Below are 21,463 nucleotides of genomic sequence, written 5' to 3'. Positions count from 1 at the left end.
ATTAATTGCATACGATACTATTTTTATGATTCTAAACTAACAACATTGTAAGACCTGTAAGATGTACGAAGAGATACCCAACGTATTTATTTTGGGTTTGGAGGAATTAAAAAAAAAGAAAATATTTTCATTTTTAAAACTTCACATTTTTAAATTTTACAAGTCTACCCCAGAGAAAATGTTTTCCGTTTCTATACTGGGCCTGGCTGTGGTGACTGGTGTGAGAATGTGCTTCAGAACCATAAAAATAAATGCAAGACTTGATAAAGGCCTCTCGCTGACAATCCTGGCATTGATGTAGTCTTGGCACCGGCCTGATGCCCAGTTTCGGAGGCGATCTGCTGATGGCAGGAACATTCCTGGTGGCCAGCCAAGCCTCCACAAACACCTCCAAAGTTCTCCGTGGGCAGGGGGACAGAAAGGAATGTGTTCTCTACCAAATTTCCCAACGATCTGTGATAAATGGGGTGGAAATACACAAAACACTGCTTGCACGTGGGTGCAGTGAGATGGTGAGGTTAAGAGCAGGGCTCTGGGATCAGACCAGCTCATCTGGCCACCCTGAGCTGTGCAGCTGCGGGCAAGTCGCTATCAGTCTGATCCTCAGTCTCCTCATCTATAAACTGAGAATCATAATGAGACCTCCAGGGTCTGGGAGTGAAATGATTTAACCCTCATCCGCAAGGCACTTTGCACGGTGCCTGGCTAAGGCTAGTTAAGTACCAGCTTTTATAGTTATTATATGCTTGCTGTGAGAAGGAGACAGTCACAGGGTAGCTTTGGTTTAAACCCCAGTATGATCAGCAGCGTCAGAGGCAGTACTAACCCCAGGAGGCCGCCAAGGCTGGTCACCAGCTAAACTCAAGTCCCAACAGGGTATTTCCAGCCACACCATACTGGATTATGGTCTGGGACTTCCTTCCCCAGCATTCTGCCCTCGGAGGCTGATGGCCGTCCCTACCTCTCCATCCCATGGTGCCCAGCATAGTGTGGGCCGGGGCTGCTCCAGCAGAACGCAGAGCACGCTCACTCACCAGGTTCATGATGAAGTACAGCTCGATGGAGAGGTACACGATGAAGAAGACACAGGACCAGGGGTTCCGGGAGTAGGATGGCATCATCACGTCTGGGAAACTGTGTTTGCAGAGCGTTAGCCGCCGTGTGTTTGCAGAGCGTTACCCGCCGTGTGTTTGCAGAGCGTTACCCGCCGGGCCAGCGCCTGCTGGGCTCTGTCTTCTCCAAGGACATCTCTCTTTTCTGCCTTCCCAGCCCCCTCCCCTCTCCCTGACGCTCAGCTGGCCAGGCCACTCCCATCCCTCAAGGGGCCCTGAGCACCTGTCTGGGCCAAGATGTGAAATATTCTTGGCTGAAAAGAGGAGAGGACCCTGGGCACTAGCAGAGGGCAGAGCCAAAGCAGAGCCCGAACTTACTTGGCTGTGGTCAGAAGGACAAACAGACTGATGATGCTGTTCTCCAGGGTGCTGAAGTACTGCGGGGGGAAGGGGGAAAGGGGGGAAGGAGGACACATGGGCGCCAGGCCGAGGAACGGGCTGCATGCGGCGGGCCACCTCCAGAATGCCCCCTCCCAATTCCTTCCTCTTCCCAGGGGATCCCCGAAGGATGGCAGAGGAACAAGCAAACATGGGCTCCAAGGCCTCCTTCCTGAGCTCAATGCTCCTGGCAGAAGCAGACAACTGGCTCTGGGACTCCTCTCCCAGAGAATCACATGTTTGCACAGTTAGCTAGGCTCTCCTTCCACTGCTTCTCTGCCAAAATGTCCCAATGTTCCAAAGCTGATTGTGTAAACACCCTTCTCAAAGATTGGCCAGGGGAATCCCCTTGGCACTCAAGGAAGGAAATGGCTCAAATCTGGGTAACAGGGAACTTTTGGGTGCCATAAGCTATGAAGAGAAACTAGGCAGGGCATCCCGTCCTAACGGGGCAAGGAGGTCGGTCCAGCCGCCCTGTCTGAGGGGAAAGGCCTCACATAAAAGAAACAGATGAACACGTCGATTACTTACGGGGTCTGAAGGATTAGGGGAGAACAAGTAGAAACCTAGGAAAATGGTGGGAAATAGATTGAAAAGAGGGTTAGGGCAGAAGTCCTGAACCCAGATGTCCAAGGGACTGGACAAATAAACGTAACTGAGTATAATGGGCCCAGGGAGAGCACAGGGAGTGGGGGACTATGGCAGAGCAGACCGCACGCTCTGTGCATAGGAGCAGGTGCTACTGGGCACCAGGTAACTGCTGCCATGTGGGAGTGTGATCGAGTACCATCGTGTCTATTATTTAAAAAAAAGGCTGGATGTTGGGGGGCAGTATAGCTCAGTGGTAGAGCACGTGCATAGCATGCACAAGGTCCTGGGTTCAATCCCCAGTACCGCCATTTAAAAAAAAAAAAGGCTGGATCTACAGCATGGTGACTACAGTTAACGATACTGTATTGTATATTTGAAAGCTGCTAAGAGAGTAGATCTTAAAAGTTCTCATCAGAAGGAAAAAAGACTACCTACAGTGATGGATGTTAACTAACCTGATTATGGTGATTATTTTGCAATATACACGTATCAAATCACTATAGCGTAGACCTAAAACTAATACATTGTTATATGTCAATTATATGTCAATTTCTTTTTACAAAAAGAAGTTGAAAAATTTTTTTTTTTACATTTTAAGGCTAGAAATCTGTACTTTCAGGTGAAAATCAAATTTTAAAATGCTGGCTTGGCACTGTGAGACCAAACAAAACTCATCCACAGGCTGGATTTGGAACCCAGGCTGCCGGTTTGCAATCTTTGGTTTTGAGAACATGACAGTCAAGTAACAGCTCCAAAGGGACTCCGTTGCTCCCCTGCAGCCAAGGGAGGGACCAGGGTGGGGAGACCATTAATTCCCTCCCTCTCAGGGCTATCCCCCTGAGTCCCTGAAATCCTGAGTTGGAAAAGGAGAAACGCTGCCCCCAGGGGAAGTCAGCCCCCTTGGAACACAAAGGAAATTCTACTGAGAGTTGGGGGGGAGTAAGGGGGAGCCAATGGCTCAGGACATGGTTGTCATAAGGGCTAAGGGTCTCAGCACCGGTGCGGGCCTTGGAGTCTGGGTTCTCTGGTTCCGCTGTTCAGCAATCCGAGTCCTAGAAAAGGGACCGCACCCAGGCTCCCCAGCCATGTTTTAAGATCTGTGCACCCTAAGCCCCGTGTCTGGATGTGGGTGTCGCATCAGTACTTGATCTTATCTGAAGTGGCAAGGCCTCCTCAGAGTTCGAGAGGCCCTTTACAACTTGCTTTTACATCTACTGGAGCCGAAGTGTGCAGACTTTAATGTCCAAGGCACATGCTGCAAAGAAACTCTCCCGCCTGTGTGTCAGGAAACATATGAGACTGTTCGCTGCAGCACGATCTGTGATAGTGAAAAGTGCCCCCCAACAGAAGCACGGAGAAACAAATGTGCTATACTCACAGGCCGGATCACGACATTCTAGTGAAAATGAATGACCTACCCCCACATGCATCAACACGATAAAGGACAGGGGTACCCCTGGGAGCAGAGGGGAATTGAGACCATGAAAGGTTACCAAGACAGCTTCTGTTTTGTTTCCTTTATTGCATTTCTTAAGTTGGAATCCACGGGTGTTTCCATCATTTCAAAAACCTTTCTGAATTTCGAAAGCTGTCAAAGCGCATTTTTCTTCAACTGTGAGCTTGCTTTTGGGGAGTGCCTGGGTCCCAGGGGACGTGCAGGGGAAACTCACCGAGGATGGCGAAAATGATCATGAAGAAGAGCAGCAGGAGGAGGATGTCCATGAAGGGCGGCAGGGACTGGAAGATCTGGCGCAGGTTGCTGGGGAGAAAGAAAGATGGGGCCCAGGAGGGGTGAGGCGCAGCCTGGGGCGGGCTGGGGCCGGGGGCTGCTGTCTGGAACTCCTCAGTGGGATATGTGCTTGTTGAGATGGGGAAATGGAGCTCCTGATCCCAGGACACTAAATCCCATCGCCACCTGGCTTGTGACACCATGAGCGACTCCCTAGGACTTCCACTCACTGGGTGACGGGGAAGACCCAGGGCAGGAGCAACTCCTTACAGAGCCCAAGCAGGCCAGTGCCCTGCGGGAGATGGAGACAAGTAGGAGAAGGCCAAGGGCATGGCCTCTGGCGCCAAGGTCAGCCTGCACAGGATGTGGGATGCGGGAAGACATTTCAGAGCCACCCAGTCCTAGGACACTTGTTTCTGGCTTCGAGGACAGGTACAAAGAGTGAACCACTAGCCCACTCTCATCAACAGTACCCCAGCCAAAGAGCTTTCCAGATGGATTCTCAAAACTCAGTTTGCCTCTAGGCTAACAGTCTGGTTTGAGTTCAGCCCCCCAGTCTCCGGGACGTGTCGGGACAGCCCGCCGTGTCACGTGGACTTGGTGGAGTTGTCTGCTTTAAGCTGCGGCAGATACTGCGCCCAGAGTGAGGACCAGCCCCGGAGAAGCACAGGTAGTCAGGAGAACTGAACCGCACCGGGAACAGCACCTTCCTCTCTGTGTGGGTCAACGGGCAGAGGGAAGTGAGCGCACTTCTATGCCGCAAAGTGCAGGAGTGATCTTATCGCTCCGTGACTCACTGGCTCCTGCTCCACTGGCCCAGAGGTCATGATAGCGACCGTCGGGGCAGCTCCTCCCTCAGGCCTTACCGCCGGACGCCACCGCAGTACCGACAGTCCACCAGGAAGATGCAGCGCAGCGCCCGGGTCACCCGCACGTGGGACGTCTGCCGTACCAACACCACGATGGCCTCGATGAACTGCACCACCAGCACGGAGGTCTGGGGGCGGACAGGCACGGCGCACCGTCAGCTCCTCCCACCAGCCCTGTGCCACACACCCTGAACAGAGGGGTTGGCTGGACACTGCCCACTCGGCCTGGAGACCGGAGAGGCCCCGCCCTCCATCAGGCTCTCTCTCTTACCTCCCCCAACATCAAAGCAGGCCCCCAGGGAGAAGGCTTCCGGCTGCTGGCACAGATGTGTGGTCCCAGGAGAATGAGCCCCAGGGCAATGCTCCCAGCAGCTCACAGATGGTATTCACCGAGCAAAAGTGCCACTCCCCCAGCCACATCCACCCACTCTCTGCTGCCGTGAGGGCCCCTGGCGTCTGCAGCACATCCTGATCTCCAATTCCTCGGACACCTTCTCCAGGATCAGCGTGCAGACTTTTTATGTTGCCAAGAGCCACCCTGACACGTCTCTACCTACGCCTCTTTCTGCTGCACAGAGAGAAGGTGTCCAACATGGTACTGATCAGCGTAGGCGTCGAGGCCACGCTGACCTGACTTTGAGTCCCACCTCTCTGGGATTTGGATCCCATCCCCTTCCGACCAGCTGGATATAAACTAGGACTAACAATACATTTCCCGCAAAGGTCATCGTGCCAGTGCTTGGTGTGCATTCAAGACCGAATCACATTTGCTACCATTAGCATCGCTGTGACACCTGGAGCAAGGTCGTGGCAAGGCTGGAGGCAGGATGAGGACAGGGACCCGAGGTCACACTTCTGAGCACAGGACTGGGCCCATGGGGGATTTGGAAATGAAATGAAGGTACAGGCTTGAAGATGAAATGGGAGAAATGCTGTAAGGAGATGGACACGTCACCTTGACCATGGTCCGTTTGTGCCGGATGAAGGTGTGCAGGCCCAGCCACCGCAACTTCATGCAGAGTTCAAACACGACCACCATCAGGGCGAACAGCTCCAGGGTTGCGTGGACCTGCAACCGATGGGTGTAAAGGAGGCGTGGCATCATCGGTCCCTCTCCTCCCCTGGTGGCCAGCACACCCCCTGCCTTTTCCTCTGAGGCTGGAGATGGTGAGCAGGGCTGCTAATCAGGTGCGCTGCCCACCAGGAACCAAGCTGTGGCCGCTGGTCCTGAGTGAGGCAATCAGACGGCGCCCCTCCCTGAAATTTACAACAGAGGGACTAGGGAAGGTGCCTTCACTCGGGCGGGGACCCCAGGCAAGACTTTTAAACAGCTGCTCCCGGGGCCTCCCTGTCTGATATCTGTTTGGGGTCTGCCCTTCCAGACCCTTCCGGTTCCCCTTCAGGTGTGAGTTACTTTGCCCCCCGAGAGCCGTGGCACCCAGCCAGCCGGACACTCACGTAGATGCCCAGCCGGAGCGCGGGGACGGCGGGGGCCTCGCACAGGGAGAGCAGCAGCAGGAGCAGGGCCGCAGACAGCTCCATCAGGTAGAAGAGGTGGTTGTGTGCAAAGAGGTAGGCCGCCAGCGCTTTGGCATCCTTGGGGTGGGTGAAGAACTTGTCATTGTTCTCACCTTCCTGCAAGAGCAAGAGCCGTGTGGGCGAGTGAGCCTCGAGACGGCAGGGCGCCAGGGATGCGCCGGGGATGCGCCGGGGATGCGCCGTGGGCGGGGAGAGGAGGAGGGCCCCCGGCAGATGAGAGAAGACTCCGGCAGGAGACGGGACATGACGGAAAATCGGACATGTCATCCTCACAGAACCGCACCCCGGTCAAGTCTCACCCTTGCCTGCAGACGGGGCTTCGGTGACTTGCTTCTTCCCAAAGCTACTTGGAGGAATCAAAGAATAAAAAGTCCAAGAGATTGAAGAGATGCAGGCACATCTGGTCCCCTCTGAGGTCACATCCTCACCCTCAGGCATGCCTGTGGGAGGTAAGCGCTCGGGGTCTGGGGCAAAGGAACAAGAGCTGGGAGCTGGCTCCCCTCTCCTCCCTGGGAAACACGGAGCACGCGCCGTCACCGTCACACCATCGACGGGATGACATGCACTCACTCCCAGGGCTCCGGCAAGACACTTCGGACGGCTCTCCATGGATGTCACCTCTTGGTACTACTTTACATTCTAGTAACTTTGAGAGAAAAAGAAGCTTGAGGGCATCTTTATTATACTCCTGCTTAACTCAGTTTCCCCATCCCACTTTCCACCTAGTTTCAGAACCCCTGCAAAATGCCAGGCCTTGCCCTTAATGCCTTCACCCCAAGAGTAACAAGACAGCGGCTGAGCTCTGCCGTGTGCCCTACAGATCACTGCCCTCAACACTCCTTTTACTCTCGACAACTTCCCTGGGGCATCTATTACCCAATTTGACAGTGATGCGAAGCTTGAGGCACTGGGAGCTACAGTAGCACCTGAGCTCAGAGCCAGGTGGCCTGACTCCAGCCCCCTGCTCTATTCTCAGCCTCCAGCTGATGATGGAGAAAACACATGGCAGATCCCAGGAACGGCCCACTTGGGAATACAACCCTACGGTCCCTGTCAGATCAGCCTTCTTGGGGAGGTGGGGGGGGGGCCTTCACTGCCTCCCTGGGGCTGGAGGGCACAGGGATCCCACCTCATCAGCTTTGTTACATTGGTACCCCATCCAGCAGCCAACACGCAGCGAGTACTTACTTGGCCAAAGCTTCACATGAGTCACCTTGCTTCAGTGCGTCTCCCCTGCCCTGCCCCCACTCCCTCCCAACCTGGAGGAGACATGTTTGGTTGTCACACACAGCAGAGGAGGGGGTTGCTGCTGGCATCTAGTGAGTAAATTCCAGGGATGTTTCAAAACCTCCTAAAATGCACGGGGCAGCCCCTCACGACAAAGAACTGCCCAGGCCCCAAATGTCCATGATGCTGAGTTGGGACAGCCTGTCTCATTCACTCCCAGCACAAACTCTCAGAATACAGACTCCAGAACGGATGCCCAGAGCCCTTCTGAAAGCATTCCGGCTGTCCTGGAATGCAGTCAGACCTTCAACTATTCCAGCTATTCGACTCTTCTGTGACGAGGCCACACTCAGCCATCCTCACCAACCCTGATTCCAGGGAAGGCGAAACTAGCACATGCCAGTGAGTCCTGCAGAGTTTGCAAAGCCAGGCTAATGGGGAGGAGTGTCTCTGGCCGGTGGGCTCCAGTGCCAACCCGAGGTGGGAAGGCAAGAGATATTGTCGACCCCTCAACTGGTACGGTGCCTGGTGCACACAGTAGGTGTTTAATAGATATCTGGTAGGATGAAGCACTCCTGCAGGAGATCATTCTCCAGGCCCCTGCCCACCCCCAGGACCGTCCAGTAGCTGGAGGCGGGGCGCTGTGACTTGGCTGTGGTTTGCAGGGGGACGTCAAACAAGTCACTTCCCTGAAGCTGGATACATCACTACCCTCATTATCAAAAAGTAAAGATGAACCACAGACTCAACAGGACACCCCCAACAAAGGGAACAAACATCCTGGCAGCCAAACGGAGGGCAAGCTGGACAAGCCTGACTCACAGCCCTGTGATTTGTGCCGGGCTGTGGTTGTCACCACCACCACCATGGCCACGGGGGACACATGTGGTGGCCTGGGAAGCTTCCTGTTTGGATGATTGAAAAGTGCAACTCTGGAGTAACTTCTTCCAACAAGTAGCCAGGATTGAAGGTCTGGCCAGAGGAAACCACTGACGTGGGAGCCTCAGAGTTGACCTCTGGGACTTGGAATGGCCACAGAGGAGATGGGGGACGAGGACTCCCCCAGCAAGGACGGAGTGAGATATTACCAGTGTCACTGGATTCTGACCCAGATCCTAGGGAGAGTACTGGCCTTTGTTTCTCAGCTGCTGATCGTGGACTAGATTAGGAAAAACGAGAAGGCAGGCCAGTTGTACGTGACTTCCAGGCCTCTGCTCTCTGCTCCCGGGGACAGAAGTCCACACAGAAAACTGGGACTGTCTGGGAGGCGACAGGACCGCTGAGCACAGGCTCCTGAGTGAGGGTGAGTTAGTTAACAGGTGAAATTCGGAAAGAGAGGAAACCGCGGGCACCAGACAGCCTCAAAGCAGTGAGGGGCCAGTTACCCCAGCACACCAACGGCCTGGTGCAGGGGCCACCCTGCAGCGCCCCTGCAAGCATGAGAAGGATTACTGGACACCAACTAAACCCATCCTCCAGAAACAGCCACGAACTGCAGTCCACAGGGATCCAAGTTTTGCTTCTATTTTTTTTTTTTAATGGATGCATCTTTGGTAAAAGAATTCAAATTATACACAGAACTATAAGGTAGTTAAAAGTTCCATCGGCCAAATATAATCATCTTTAATATTTATGTAAATAACTTTCCAGATGTAAATGAGTATCTGAGCATACATACAGAAACACACAGACATGCATTACATACAATTATAATTGTATTTAAAAATGATCATACGACACCTTCTGTTCTGTAACTAACCTCTTTTCCCACCAAGGCATGACCCATTTTCAAGTGACTACGTGGGATCAGGTACAGAAATGAGGGAACAACATGTAGAAGAAAGAACATCAGTTGGAGGCTGGATGGATACGGTTTAAATCCAAGCTTGGCAATTTACTAGCTGGATGGCTTTGGAACTTCAGGCGTAAGAATTGGGAGGTGATCAAACTGTCTGGGAGGGTTGTTAGAAAGATCAGCAAGTGTCCACTTAAAGTTAGATTTTTTTTTTTTGTATATAGATTCATTTGTATTATTTTGCAGATTCCATGTATAAGTCATACCATATGATATTTGTCTTTGTCTGACTTACTTCACTTAGTTTATCTCTAGGTCCATCCATGTTGCCACAAATGGCAATATTTCATTCTTTTTTACAGCTGAGTAATATTCCATTGTGTGTGTGTATGTGTGTGTGTATATACACACACACATATATATGCACATACATACATATATGTACACACACCACATCACCTCAAGCCAATTATCTGTTGATGGGCACTTGGGTTGTGTCCATGTCTCGGCTACTATAAATAGTGCTGCTATGAACACGGGTGCACGTATCTTTTCAAATTAGAGTTTTCCTCTTTTCCGGATACATGCCCAGGAGTGGGATTGCTGGGTCACATAGTAGCTCTATGTTTAGTTTTTTAAGGAAACTCTCTACTATTTTCCATAGTGGTTGCACCAATTTACTTCCCCACCAACAGTGTAGGAGGGTTCCCTTTTCTCCACACCGTCTCCAGCATTTATGATTTGTAGGCTTTGTGATGATGGCCATGTTTATTACTAACGCTCTCACCTGCCTAAGGAAAGAAGGAACGGTCAAGCTATTCTAATTCCCCCCCCTCCTCTTATTTAGCATCTATTCAAGGTGCTAAAGCACCTGGAGAAGATGACAGTGCATAGGATTATCCTGGGTGACCCTGCCATCGCAACAGGCATGTCCGAGCTGGCGAAAATTTCCCCAAAACATTTCTATTGCCTTAACCTGAAGCAAAACAAGTTTCTTGAGGAGTACAGCTATCTGTGACGCTGCATAAAACGTGAGACACTTACAGACACCTGAGCAATTACCAAATAAGTATCTGAATTTAACTAAGTCTTCTTTAAAAATAGGAAAGCAAATAAGTACAAGGGAGAGCTGCTTCAAAGAAAAAAAAATTAGGGGAAAATGACCATTCAAATGGATTTAAGTAAAATTCCATTTTTCCTTACTCAATGCACAGCAGAAGCTGAAATCTTATAATGACAAAAATGGCAAGATTAAGGTAAAAACTGCCAGGCAGTTAACAGGCCATACCCTCTTCGGAAACTATTCGATACTATATACCAGGGGCCCTAAAAATGTGGATTCCTTCTACCCAGTAATTCCACTTCTTGGATCTTTCCTAATAAAATAATCCTAGATATTAAAGAGAGAAATAACTGTAGACAGAGATTGTCCTCAGATTAAGATTTATAATCGGGAAATGCATAAAAAGGGAAATACATAATAAATAAGGGAAATATAAAAAGAGAAGATCTCCAACCTTATCAGGAAAGTATAGTAAATTAGGATGCATTTACCAGATATAAAGTCTTTAAAATTTATAATAATGTGAGAAAAAAGCTGATGCTACATGCTATGAAAAAAAAAAAGAAGCAGGCTGTACAAATGTAGATCCCACTGGACTTTTAAATTCTTTTAGAAAACATATGAAACCTACATATAGTCTCAAATATGGTTGACAGTGACTGCCTTAGGTGTTTTTTTTTCATATCCCTTTTGTACCTAAACTTATTGTAATAAGCATGTATTATTTTTATTTGAAAGTATCATTTTTATTTTTTAAAAAGCATAAAGTAATAATAACCATGAAAGCCAGAACTGAATTTCCAGGCATCCAATAGAGCCCCAACCACCCTCCTCCACCAACAGGTGCCAAGAACGGCCAGGTCCTGGCCGGGAGCTACTCACCTGGAGGTAGATTGCTGCCTCTTGATAATTCATCTCCCAGTTGTGGCCGGTGGGACTGGAGGGAGGACTCTCGCCCCCTGAGCTCAGACTGGGGACCTGGGAGTCAGGGATGTCATATTTGCCTCCATCTGCATTGCAAGAGGAGATTCACTTAAAATCAGGCTTAAGAGAATAAAAACACCGTTCACCGGAACAAAAGGCTGGCAGTCGCCGCGTCTGCTCACATATACATCCTATTACCTCCAAGTCAACACTCAATCCTATGTACTAACGACAGTAAGAATTAGGATGGCTAGTTCAAAATGTTTTCCTTTCTCTTATTAAGTGAAAAAAGCAAGTACAAAAAAAAACATATAGTATGCTAACTTTCGTGTAAAAAAGGGGAAGAAATAAGAAAACATACAGGTATCTATTTAACAAAAGAAACGGGAAGAATAAATTAGAACTGAATGAAATTGGTTACCTACAAGGGATGTGGGGAGAAAAGAGTGGAAGTCCCTCAAAGGGAGTGATCTTTTTGGTTACTTTCGACTTGGGAAGCATGTTAATAGTCTACCTTGTCAAAAAATAAAAATAATTGGATTTGTTCCCTGGTGCGGGGTCATCTGTGGGTTTTCCCTGCTGACACACATGCCCTCTTCTTCCAGTAACACAGCCCCCCTGCCTTTGAAGAACATCCTAGCCCTGCTTTCTGTCCAGAGTGTTTGGCTCTGGTCGACTCCATCCCTGGCTCCTGGGCAGGTGATCTGGTGCAGTGAGACTCCCTCACCCCGCCCCTGGACAGGCACTGGTTCAGGCAGCGGTGCTGAGGACTGTGGCCAGTGAGGACCGAACTGGGAACTCTCCCGGGACCAGTGAGAAAGGAGGGGTTCTTTCCCTGTTGCTGCTGGCGGCTGCCTCTGCCACCACATGGGGAAAGCCTGCCTGAGTTACACCCCTAGATCAAGCCGTGCCTGAAATCTACCTCGTGGCATTTCCAAAATCTGAGCCACAAAGATCCTTTGTTACTTTAGCTTGTTTGAGTTGGGTCTGTCACAACACTCAAGTGTCTCCACTGATTCAGGGTAACCAATGGCACCGAGAAATGACTCACGGCTTGTTAATGTACTGGGAGAAGAATCTGGGATGAGAATCTGGTTCTCATAATCCACACTCTGAATGCCCCACCTATAGGAGATAAAGAATCAAATGTCTGGATAACGAGTTATGCAAAGGTCGCAGGGACTAAATGTATAAAGCTCACAACCAAAGGGGAAACGGAAGGAAACTGGCAGGATTCACAGGGCGATTGGGTCACATCTGGTCCTTCTGACCTTGAACTGCTAAGCAAGGGCAGACAGGTCTGCACATCTGCAAAGCTCTTCTCTACCCATTTTTAAAAGTACTTTTATTGAGGTCTATATGACACACAATAAACTGCACATATTTAAAGCAGTCAAGTTGATGGGTGTTGACATGCATACACACTTGTGAAACAGTTGCTCCAAACCAGACTGGTGAGATGCTAATTGGTAACCTGCATGCCTATCAAGAATTAGAAGGGGGACAAGGTGGTCCCAAAAGGGTTAAAAATATAGCAGTGGTTCCATCCTAAAATGGACTAACATTTAGGATGCAGGACATCTGGCTGCCGCCGGCATTTGGTTAAGTCCGGTCCTCCTCCACCCACTGCTAACCTTTCCCAAATCTGATCCCAGCGCCCATTTCTGAAAGAACTAAGCCCCAGGCGGAGACAGGAGAAGGTCAAACCACTTTCCTTGACCTGCTCACGTGGCCCAGGGAAGCGTGAGCCGAAACGTGACTCCCAAGTAGGAGAAAATACAGCCAGGCAACTGGGGGGGGGGGGGGGGGGTGCTGGGATCTCCTGCGCATGCGCCCTGTCCTCCACGACCTTCACACAGCCGGCAGCGCCGGCGCCCAGGACTTGGCAGCCCCAGGTAGAATGAGGAACAGTGCCGGTGCAGGGTGGGTGGCGACATGCTGGCACAGATGGCGGCGGGCATTAGCGCTGCCTTCCCAGCCCCCGCTAGACATAAACATCTGTGTGAGCCCCTGCCTTAGAGACCCCCTGTGTGAGTCCTCCCAGCTCTTCCTCTCACGTGGCGGGGGAGAGGGGTCCTCAGCAAATGGATCCAGCTTCTACATCCCGCCTCGGGGAGCTCTCTCAGCCCACCCTGGCGGGGAGAAGGCGCGTGGCCCCCCTCAACTCCCCGCCTCTGCCCCCACCACTTACATCACCCACTGCTGTGACAGGGGTGAGGCGGCGTGGGACTGCAGGGTCCCGCGCTACGAGCCAGTCCTTGCCACCTCCGCCTCACTCACACTCACACGATGGGTTTTGCCTGCGAGGCAGTGGGGCTTCCCTGTGTGGGTTCTGGAGGGCTCTTTGCTGTTCGTCTTAGAAACAATGAGTGTCAGGTCTGGAACGGGTCGTAGACACCACTTAATTTAATGCTCTTCTCTTAGAGACGGGAAACCAAGGCCAGGGTGGGGATGTGTGCCTGTGTACCCGAGCGGATCAGTCAGACAGCCAGGTGTAGCACCCCAGCCTCCGGCCTCTCCGTCTGGAGTTTTCCCCACCACAAACGCTGGTCACTCATCTCTCACTAGAGTAACGTGGACGGTGGCTCCACCACCCTCTGTCCGCACCCGGTAACCACTGGCACATAGCTGTGAGACAAATCAGAGAATCAGTGTCCGGACCTTGCACAGACTCCCACTCCCAGTGGTTGGAGCTCTTGGGATGTGCCATGAGGGTCCCAAGTGATTGGTGGACAGGCAGAAGGGCTTGACGGGGAGGGTGGCCAGGAGAATATTTTCCTTGACCTACAAGTGCTGAACGAACAGCCAGACCGGCAGAGGATCCTGGGCAGGAGGGTCCTCAGGGAGGCAGGAGGCTCAGCCCCACAAGTCCCCCTGCATTAATTACGCTGAACGACCCCCCAGATACTGGCTGTGTGTGGCCCGTAAGCTCTCACCCTCACCTGCTCAGCCACGGCCACGGCCACGGCCGAGCCACCTCTCCACTGGACGGCACAGTCCCTTCCACTGATCTGGCTCCCTACTCACTGTTCTGCCCCTCTGTGATCTATCCTCCATGCCAGTCAGAGAAATCCTGTGTTATGTGTGTGTTTTAAGTAAACTTTCAGCTTAGTATAACAATAATCCTTAGGGGAAAAAAAAAACCTAAGCCAGGTGGTGTCCGTCCTCTGCCCCAAATATGCCGTGGCCTCTGGCTCCTGAGAACGCTCTTTAGTCCTCCTCAGGATGACAAGGTCCTACGAAACCCAGTCTGAGACCTCTCTGCTGTCATCTCTCCACACTCACCCCTCGCTCCAGCCACAATGGCCCCCTTGTCATCCCGGGACAGGCCTGGAACATTCCACCAAGGGCCTGTGCCCTTCCCTGGATCTTTGAAAGGCTGGCCCCCTCACATCTGTTGGGGGTCCACCCAAAGGTCATCTTCTCAGAGGCTGCCTTTGGCTTCCCTGTCACACCCCCACCCCCTGTCTCCCTCACACAGCTCTGTGCCTCCCCTGGGGTTGTATCATCGCCTGGCAGGGCACTGGTTTACCTGTGGGCCTGTCTAGTGCCGGTTTCCCCAGCTAGATGTCAGCTCTGTGAGGTCAGGGACTTTCGTCTTGGTCCCTGGTTGTCCCCACAGCCCAGAACACTGTTAGGCACGATGCACAAGAGCTTAACAAACATATCCCAATGGAAGCTGCCTGAAGATTCCAGAAGCACACCCCCGTGGAGGGCAGACTCCATCCGGGGCCCAGTGGGGAGTGCCCGCGGGTGCTAAGAAAAGGTGTGACATGACCTCTCTGTTTTCCAAAGATCATTCTTATAATATGGGTTTGCTGAAGAGGGTCTATTTTGTGTAAGAGTAATTCGGGGCAGAACCTTGAAAAAGAAAAGGGGGAACAGGGCTCAAAGAGCTGAGGGGAAAGAATGGAGAATTCACCCCTCCAGGGAAGACTTTGTTCAGCACATATGACCAGTCAACCTTAAACACTTGCTCAGAACACAGAATTTGGCTTGCTTTCCAGGTCCCAAAAGGCAAAGTCTGATAGTTTGTTTGTGGCTGTGACTCGGGGAGAGGGCTGAAAGGCCCTCGGTGACAAGGATGCTGTGGGGCTTTTCAAGGAAGCCACAGGTGATTTCCAAGATTTCTCTCCCTCCCCAACTTCCTAGCAGGGCAGCACATTTAGGGATTATGGGAAAGGCACAAATGGAAGGCAGGGGCCATGGCCCTGCAGCCAAGACACAAAGAGGTGGGGCTGGGGCGCCGCGTGGGCCTGATTCCTATTCCCTGCCCCTGTTCCCTACTTCGCACTTCCTGGGTTGGAGAAGTGGCCAAAGAGGTGATGGAAACGCTCCAACTCCCAAGTGCTTTATTGTCAAGTATAAGGATGCCCAAAAGCTTGGCAGCCTCCCAAAGGGAAAGGATTAGGGTAAAAGAGGAAGGTTGGTGGTGGCTGGGGCAGGTGGGGACAAGGGAGCTGGTCAGAGGTGAGACAGACTGTAGGTCTGTAGTTCAGATGGGGTGGTGTCCGGAGGCACAAGGCCCTGCTTGCTGGGGCACTGACCCGAGGGGGCTTCCCCAGAAAGAACTCTCTCAAAGCAGGAAGTGAGGCTGTGCAGGAACTCCCGGGTCCCCTGACTAGTCACCACTGGGAGTGAGGTCCCAGGGGATGGTCTGTGCTCATGTCACCACTGAGGCCCACGCACCATGCCTGCTGGGTCTGCTTCAGGTCATGCCTGGGGAGCCTCAGACCCCAGTGGCTCTTAGCACCCACCTTCCCCGGTCACCTGGGGCCCTGCCCTGGCCTGCTCCTAGCCACCTGGGCCAAACGTGCACTTCCTGGGAGGAACAGTGGCCCCCAGGTCTCTAAGTAAATGACTGATGCTTGCATCTTTCGGGGCACCCGCTGCACAGGGAGTCCTGGACAACCAGGCGGTCGGGAGGGCTCTCACACAACACCCTGGGTGCCCCCCTTCCTGTGACTGGGGCCCTGGCCTCACACCGGTGATTATTACAGACTGCATAAGAATCAACATATTTGACCTCCAACTTTAGCACCAACTTTGGCACCATATTTGCCCAGAGCCGGGCAGCTGCTTCTAGCCAAGCTGAAGAGGCAAAGTCAAGGCATACCGCAAGGGCCCAGCTGGAGATGGGATGACATCACCACGGGGCTGTCGGGGAGCCAGCCCTCCACTGCCTCCTCCAGGAAGATGATGGCTGGCCCTCGCCTCTGCATTTCCGCCTTTCCTGGGAGGCAGCTGGCCCGGAAACAGGGAAGAAGCGGTAAAAAAGATACACGGCCGCCCAGGAGGGTGGGAGCAGCAGTCTTCCTGGTTCCCACAGCAATCCAGCCTCTTGGCTCGCAGGAGCTTTTAAAAGGGCCAGAGGAAGCTGACCAGGAACATTCTTGGCAACCAGGAAGATCCCATTCTGCACCTCTGGGGAAAGTCCCCTGAAGGGAAACACTTTGTTCTGCACTTCTGGTGCCCCGGGCAGAGAGCTCTCCTGTGAAACCAGTCTGCAGCCTTCTCAGGCCTGCCGATCTTAGCCACTAAAGACTCATGCAACACCCACTCCTTAACTACCCTCCTTGCGTCCTGGCAGCCAGCCCAGGGAGGTGAGCATCAAATCACTCTCAGAAGGAGGAGAAGGAACTGAAAGAAACTGCTGAACTGACAGGCGTCCGAAGACAAAACAAGAACAAAAAGCTCTGCCTGCAAGGAGGAGAGAAGTTCTGCACACAGAGGACAGCCAGACAAACTGGGATGACCTGTTTGCACAGATGGTAACGCTTCTTCCACGCTGATGTAACAGGGCCCAGACGCTCCCTGCAAAACAGCTGTCTGCTTTGCATGCAGCCTCTGAAACGACCCTGCGGGGAATCCAAGGTTTCCGTTCGCTGGAGCACAGCGGGCAGCAGCATCCTGGTGGCGCTGGGTAAATAGAAACAGTTTCCATATGCCGGCTATAAAGCTGTGCCCGGGGAGGAGAGGGAAAGAACCGGCAGGAGAGGAGGGCTTCTGTGACCTGCCCCCTCATCCAGCGAGCCCTGGGGCTGGGCAAACCACCTGGGCCAGGCCTTCCTCTGGGGCCTGGGCAGAAGTTCCTTTGGATAAAAGGCTCTGATCAGAAAGGAAATGATTGTTCTCCAGGAGGTTTACCCTGAGGATCCTGCCCCCAGTCCATCTTCACTCCTTTTCACTCTCATTCTCTCACACGTACACAATCTCATGTACACACACACACACACACACACACACACACACACATAGAGCAATCCTCTTCAAGACAAAACGTAGCTCCGGACAGTCAAGTTCACTCCCAGCTGTGCCCCTCCCCTGCCCTTGGTTCACGATCTTAATCCCCAGAGCCTCAGTTTCTTCATCCATTCACCGGGACCGGTGCCAAGTGTGCTCTGGGCATCTCAGAAACAAATGCAAATACCCACAAAGCACTTGGAGCCCTCCGGACACCGGTGCCCACCAGAATGACAACGAGCAATCGCCCGACCGTTTGCCAGTTGTCGCTGAGAGCCCCACTCCATGGGAAAAAGCTTGAAGAGGAGAGGAAAATAAACCAGAACGAGGCTGCTGAGTGTTCCAGGCGCGGTGTCGCCGGCCCCGCTTCTGGGCCGGCTGGCTCTTTAAAGGCCCCCGGATAAAAATCGGGCAGAAGACACTACACCGAAAGAAAGCAGAGCACACACTTCCTTCTGCTCAGGGCTTCACTGCTGATGACTGGTTGCAAGATGGTGTGGGAGGTAGACCCGCGTCATCAACGCCCGTTAGGAAAGGCTGTAAACCCAGGCAGAGCCCCGGGCAAATAGACCGACCTCCAGAAAGGCCAGGGCTGGCACGCGGCCTTCCCAGTTGAATCACTGGCTTCAAGCCCGAAACCTGTCCTGCCAAAGGCTTAAGCCAGAGGAGGAAAGGAAAGATGAAAGGCTCACCCAGGTCGGTACTGGGTCAATCACTGTTCTAGAAGGAGGAGCTCTGGTTTGGAACTGGCCAGGGTGACACTAGCTGCCAGGGACCTAAGTAAGCAGTCAAATCCAGAGGGATTCTCTGCAGATACACAAGGCCAGCCATGGAAGGGCCTCGAACTGGTGAGAAAGTTGAGAACAGCAGCTCTAAACAGAGGAGATGTTTGGAGAGGTATGGGAAGGCAGGAGGGTGAAGATCAGAAACCACAGGAAAATAAACATCCGTTGGTGACCTCGGGTAGTGACTGCTGCCCTGGGGGCCCACCCCCAAACTGGCCACCCAGGGAACTCGGCCCCTGAGGTTGCAACCTTGACCCTGAGAGCAAGTCCCTAGTCTTAACAAACCATTTGGTTATCTGGAGGAGAAAAAGCGAGGGGAAAGTTTTTACAAGGCTGACCTTCTGGATGCAAACAAATATGGTTTCATTTGAGGAGGCATTTATTCAGCACCTACTGTGTGCCAGGCATTGGGCTAGCTGTTGGGTTTGAAAAAGTAAAACCATGAACTTTGCCCTCACATGGCTCACCATCAGAAGGCGGAAGAAGGGATATGATTAAAGGCATTTGTTAGTTACAACAACCCAGACAAGGATGTGACAGCTGCTGTCCCTGGGGGCTGGGGGAAGAGGCAGGGAGGGATTCAGGGGTGACGTCCACACCAGCTTTTAAAAGATGAAGGATGAAAAGGAGCTCAAACCAGGGGATGGGGATGGGGTGAGGGGTACGTTCCAGAAACGGAAGGTCATGCATAAAGCCCAGAGAAGCAAGTGCAGGCCATGTTAGGGAAACTGCAGAGGGTGCAGTAATTCTGAAGCCTAAAGGGCTAGAGATAAGGCTGAGGTGTGGGAACAAGAACAACACCTCACACTCAATGCTTTACAGCTGTTAATTCTTCTAAATATAAAAAAGCTCCATGAACCAGAGACCATCACTGTCTCCAGTTTCCAGAATGGGAAAGTAAGACCCAGAGAGGCTAAGTGACTTGCCCAAGGTCACAGAGCAAAAAAGTGGCCAGGCCGGGGTTCCAGTCCAGGCAGCCTGACTCTTCTGCGAGGCAGAGCAGTGGGCAGGCTATAAGCTACTTTAAGGAGACTGGACTTGAGCCACTGGGTTCTAAAGACAGAGCAACTGGACCACATGTGCCAATCGGAAATACACAGACGAGGTGGGCCATCTTGCTGAACATCGCAACCCCATTTACAGACAGTCTGCACAGGCCAGAAAGCAAGGTCCTCTTCCTGAGGGAGCCCTAGTGAGCTCCCATTTACAGAGCTGTTAACTCGCCAGAAGTCCCCCCAGGTCATTTGTCTGATCGTCCTTACCACACTGCAGGGGAAGAACTGTGTCTTGCCGGGGCTACACACCGCACCACCACCCACCCTTTGCTGAGGCAGAGAGAGAAGGGGTTTGCCAGATGCCTGCAGGGGGTTTCTTGGTGAGGCTGTACATGATTTCTACCTTCTTTAGTGTGTGGATTTCAAGGTTTGACATGGAATTGTACTTCCTGCTCCTGGGCCCCTGAGTTTATTTTTTATTTTTATTTTTTTTATTGAAGTATAATCAGTTACAATGTGTCAGTTTCTGGTATATAGGTTAATGTCCAAGTCATACATATATATATATATATTCATTTTCATATTCTTTTTCATTAAAGATTATTACAAGATGTTGAATATAGTTCCCTGTGCTATGCAGAAAACACTTGGTTTTTTAAATCTATTTTTATATTTAGTGGTTAACATTTGCAAATTGCCCCTGGGTTTATTATGAAACAAAAGGCTTTTACTCCCACAGATCACTCAACACAAAGTATTTATTGAGCACCCACCATGTGCAAAGTGCACTGGATGCTTGAAGAAAACATTTGTAGAAACAACACACATCTCCAAGGCCTATGCTTCTCTCTGTCTCTCTCTCTCTCACACACACACACACACACACACACACACACACACAGAAACATGCAAACTCCACTCTGTTTACTCAGTGACGAGCACAGCACCTGTGCAAACATCTGTCCTGTACTCACTTGGAAGCACTGGAAATGCTAATTGTGAAGCGCACAGGGATGGGGAAGGGATCCGTACAAAGGCAAATGGAGACAAAGGCATTTTTCACTGCACCTGGGTGCTCCCTGGGCCTCTGCTGGGGGTCAGTAGATGAGCAGTGCTCAGAGGAGCAAGTCTGGCTGTGAGACTGGCTCTCTCCGTGTGGGCTACTGATGTATCAGCTGACAGTGCCCACTCAGCACGGATCAGAGGTCGGCTATAGATCCTACCTGAGAGCACTTGCGGGGCTGGCTAGACCTGGCTCCCATGAACGCTGGCCACACCCCAGCATCCAGGCTTCTGTTATGGCAGGCGGCTGTGCTCAGAAGAGCAGCAAGGTGGACAGGAGGCACAGGCTCCCTGTGGGAGTGGCAGTTGCGAGGAAGTCTCCATCCTGCCGAGAGCTTGATGGCTGAGGCATGCCAGGGACCTGAGCTTGCCTGGCTCATGCTGCTCCCGGGGAGCTGACAGGGCCTAAAAGCCTGTGCATAGTCACAACAGCCAAGACATGGAAGCAGCCTAAATGTCCATCAACAGATGAATGGATAAAGAAGTTGTGGTATACACACACATACTACTCAGCCATAAAAAAAGAATAAACTAATGCCATCTGCAGCAAAATGGATGGACCTGGAGATCATCATTCTAAGTGAAGTAAGCCAGACAGAGAAAGAAAAATACCATATGAGATCACTTACATGTGGAATCTAAAAAATGACAAAAATGAACTTATTTATAAGACAGAAACAGACTCACAGACACAGAAAACAAACTTACAGTTACAGGGGGCGGAAAAGAGGGGGTGGAGGGATAAAGTGGGAGTCTGGGATTTGCAGATACTAACTACTACATAAAAAATAGATAAACAACAAGGTCCTTCTGTAAAGCACAGGGAACTATATTCAATACCTTGTAACGGCCTATAATGAAAAAGAATATGAAAAGGGATATATACATTTATATGTAACAATCACTATGCCGTACACCAGAAATAACACAATCACTATGCCGTACACCAGAAATAACACAACACTGTAAATTGACTGTACTTCAATGAGGGAAAAAAAAAAGATAAAAGCCTGTGTGGTCATTGGCCGGGCACTAGGCTCAGCCTCCTCCTCCTCTTCCTCTGTTTCCCTTTCCGTTGAGTGGGGAAGGCATCTCAGAAGAGGCATCACGAATAAAGAAAAACAACAGACACCAAGGAGCCATCTCTGGGC

General features: G+C 51.5%; 1 protein-coding gene across 3 annotated transcripts in view; it reads right to left on the bottom strand.

Moving 5' to 3' along the window:
- The window catches only part of TPCN1 (two pore segment channel 1), a 71,419-nt gene that overhangs the window by 18,989 nt on the left and 30,967 nt on the right, over positions 1–21,463 (bottom strand). For 2 of the 3 annotated variants that reach the window (XM_031442864.2, XM_010998680.3), the window contains exons 3-10: positions 11,186–11,313; positions 6,138–6,314; positions 5,635–5,748; positions 4,677–4,807; positions 3,752–3,840; positions 2,022–2,056; positions 1,431–1,489; positions 1,035–1,134 (exon numbers count right to left, since the gene is read on the bottom strand). In XM_031442864.2, the coding sequence (XP_031298724.1) occupies positions 1,035–1,134; positions 1,431–1,489; positions 2,022–2,056; positions 3,752–3,840; positions 4,677–4,807; positions 5,635–5,748; positions 6,138–6,314; positions 11,186–11,313 (833 nt within the window). Of the gene's footprint in view, positions 1–1,034; positions 1,135–1,430; positions 1,490–2,021; positions 2,057–3,751; positions 3,841–4,676; positions 4,808–5,634; positions 5,749–6,137; positions 6,315–6,517; positions 6,562–11,185; positions 11,314–21,463 lie in introns of those variants that run through there. The other variant, XM_064481162.1, reaches the window with a different exon arrangement.

The sequence above is a fragment of the Camelus dromedarius genome, chromosome 31, assembly GCF_036321535.1.
Source record: "Camelus dromedarius isolate mCamDro1 chromosome 31, mCamDro1.pat, whole genome shotgun sequence".
NCBI lineage: Eukaryota > Metazoa > Chordata > Mammalia > Artiodactyla > Camelidae > Camelus > Camelus dromedarius.
Note: the sequence above shows the minus strand (reverse complement) of the source record. Positions and strands in the feature narration are given on the sequence as shown.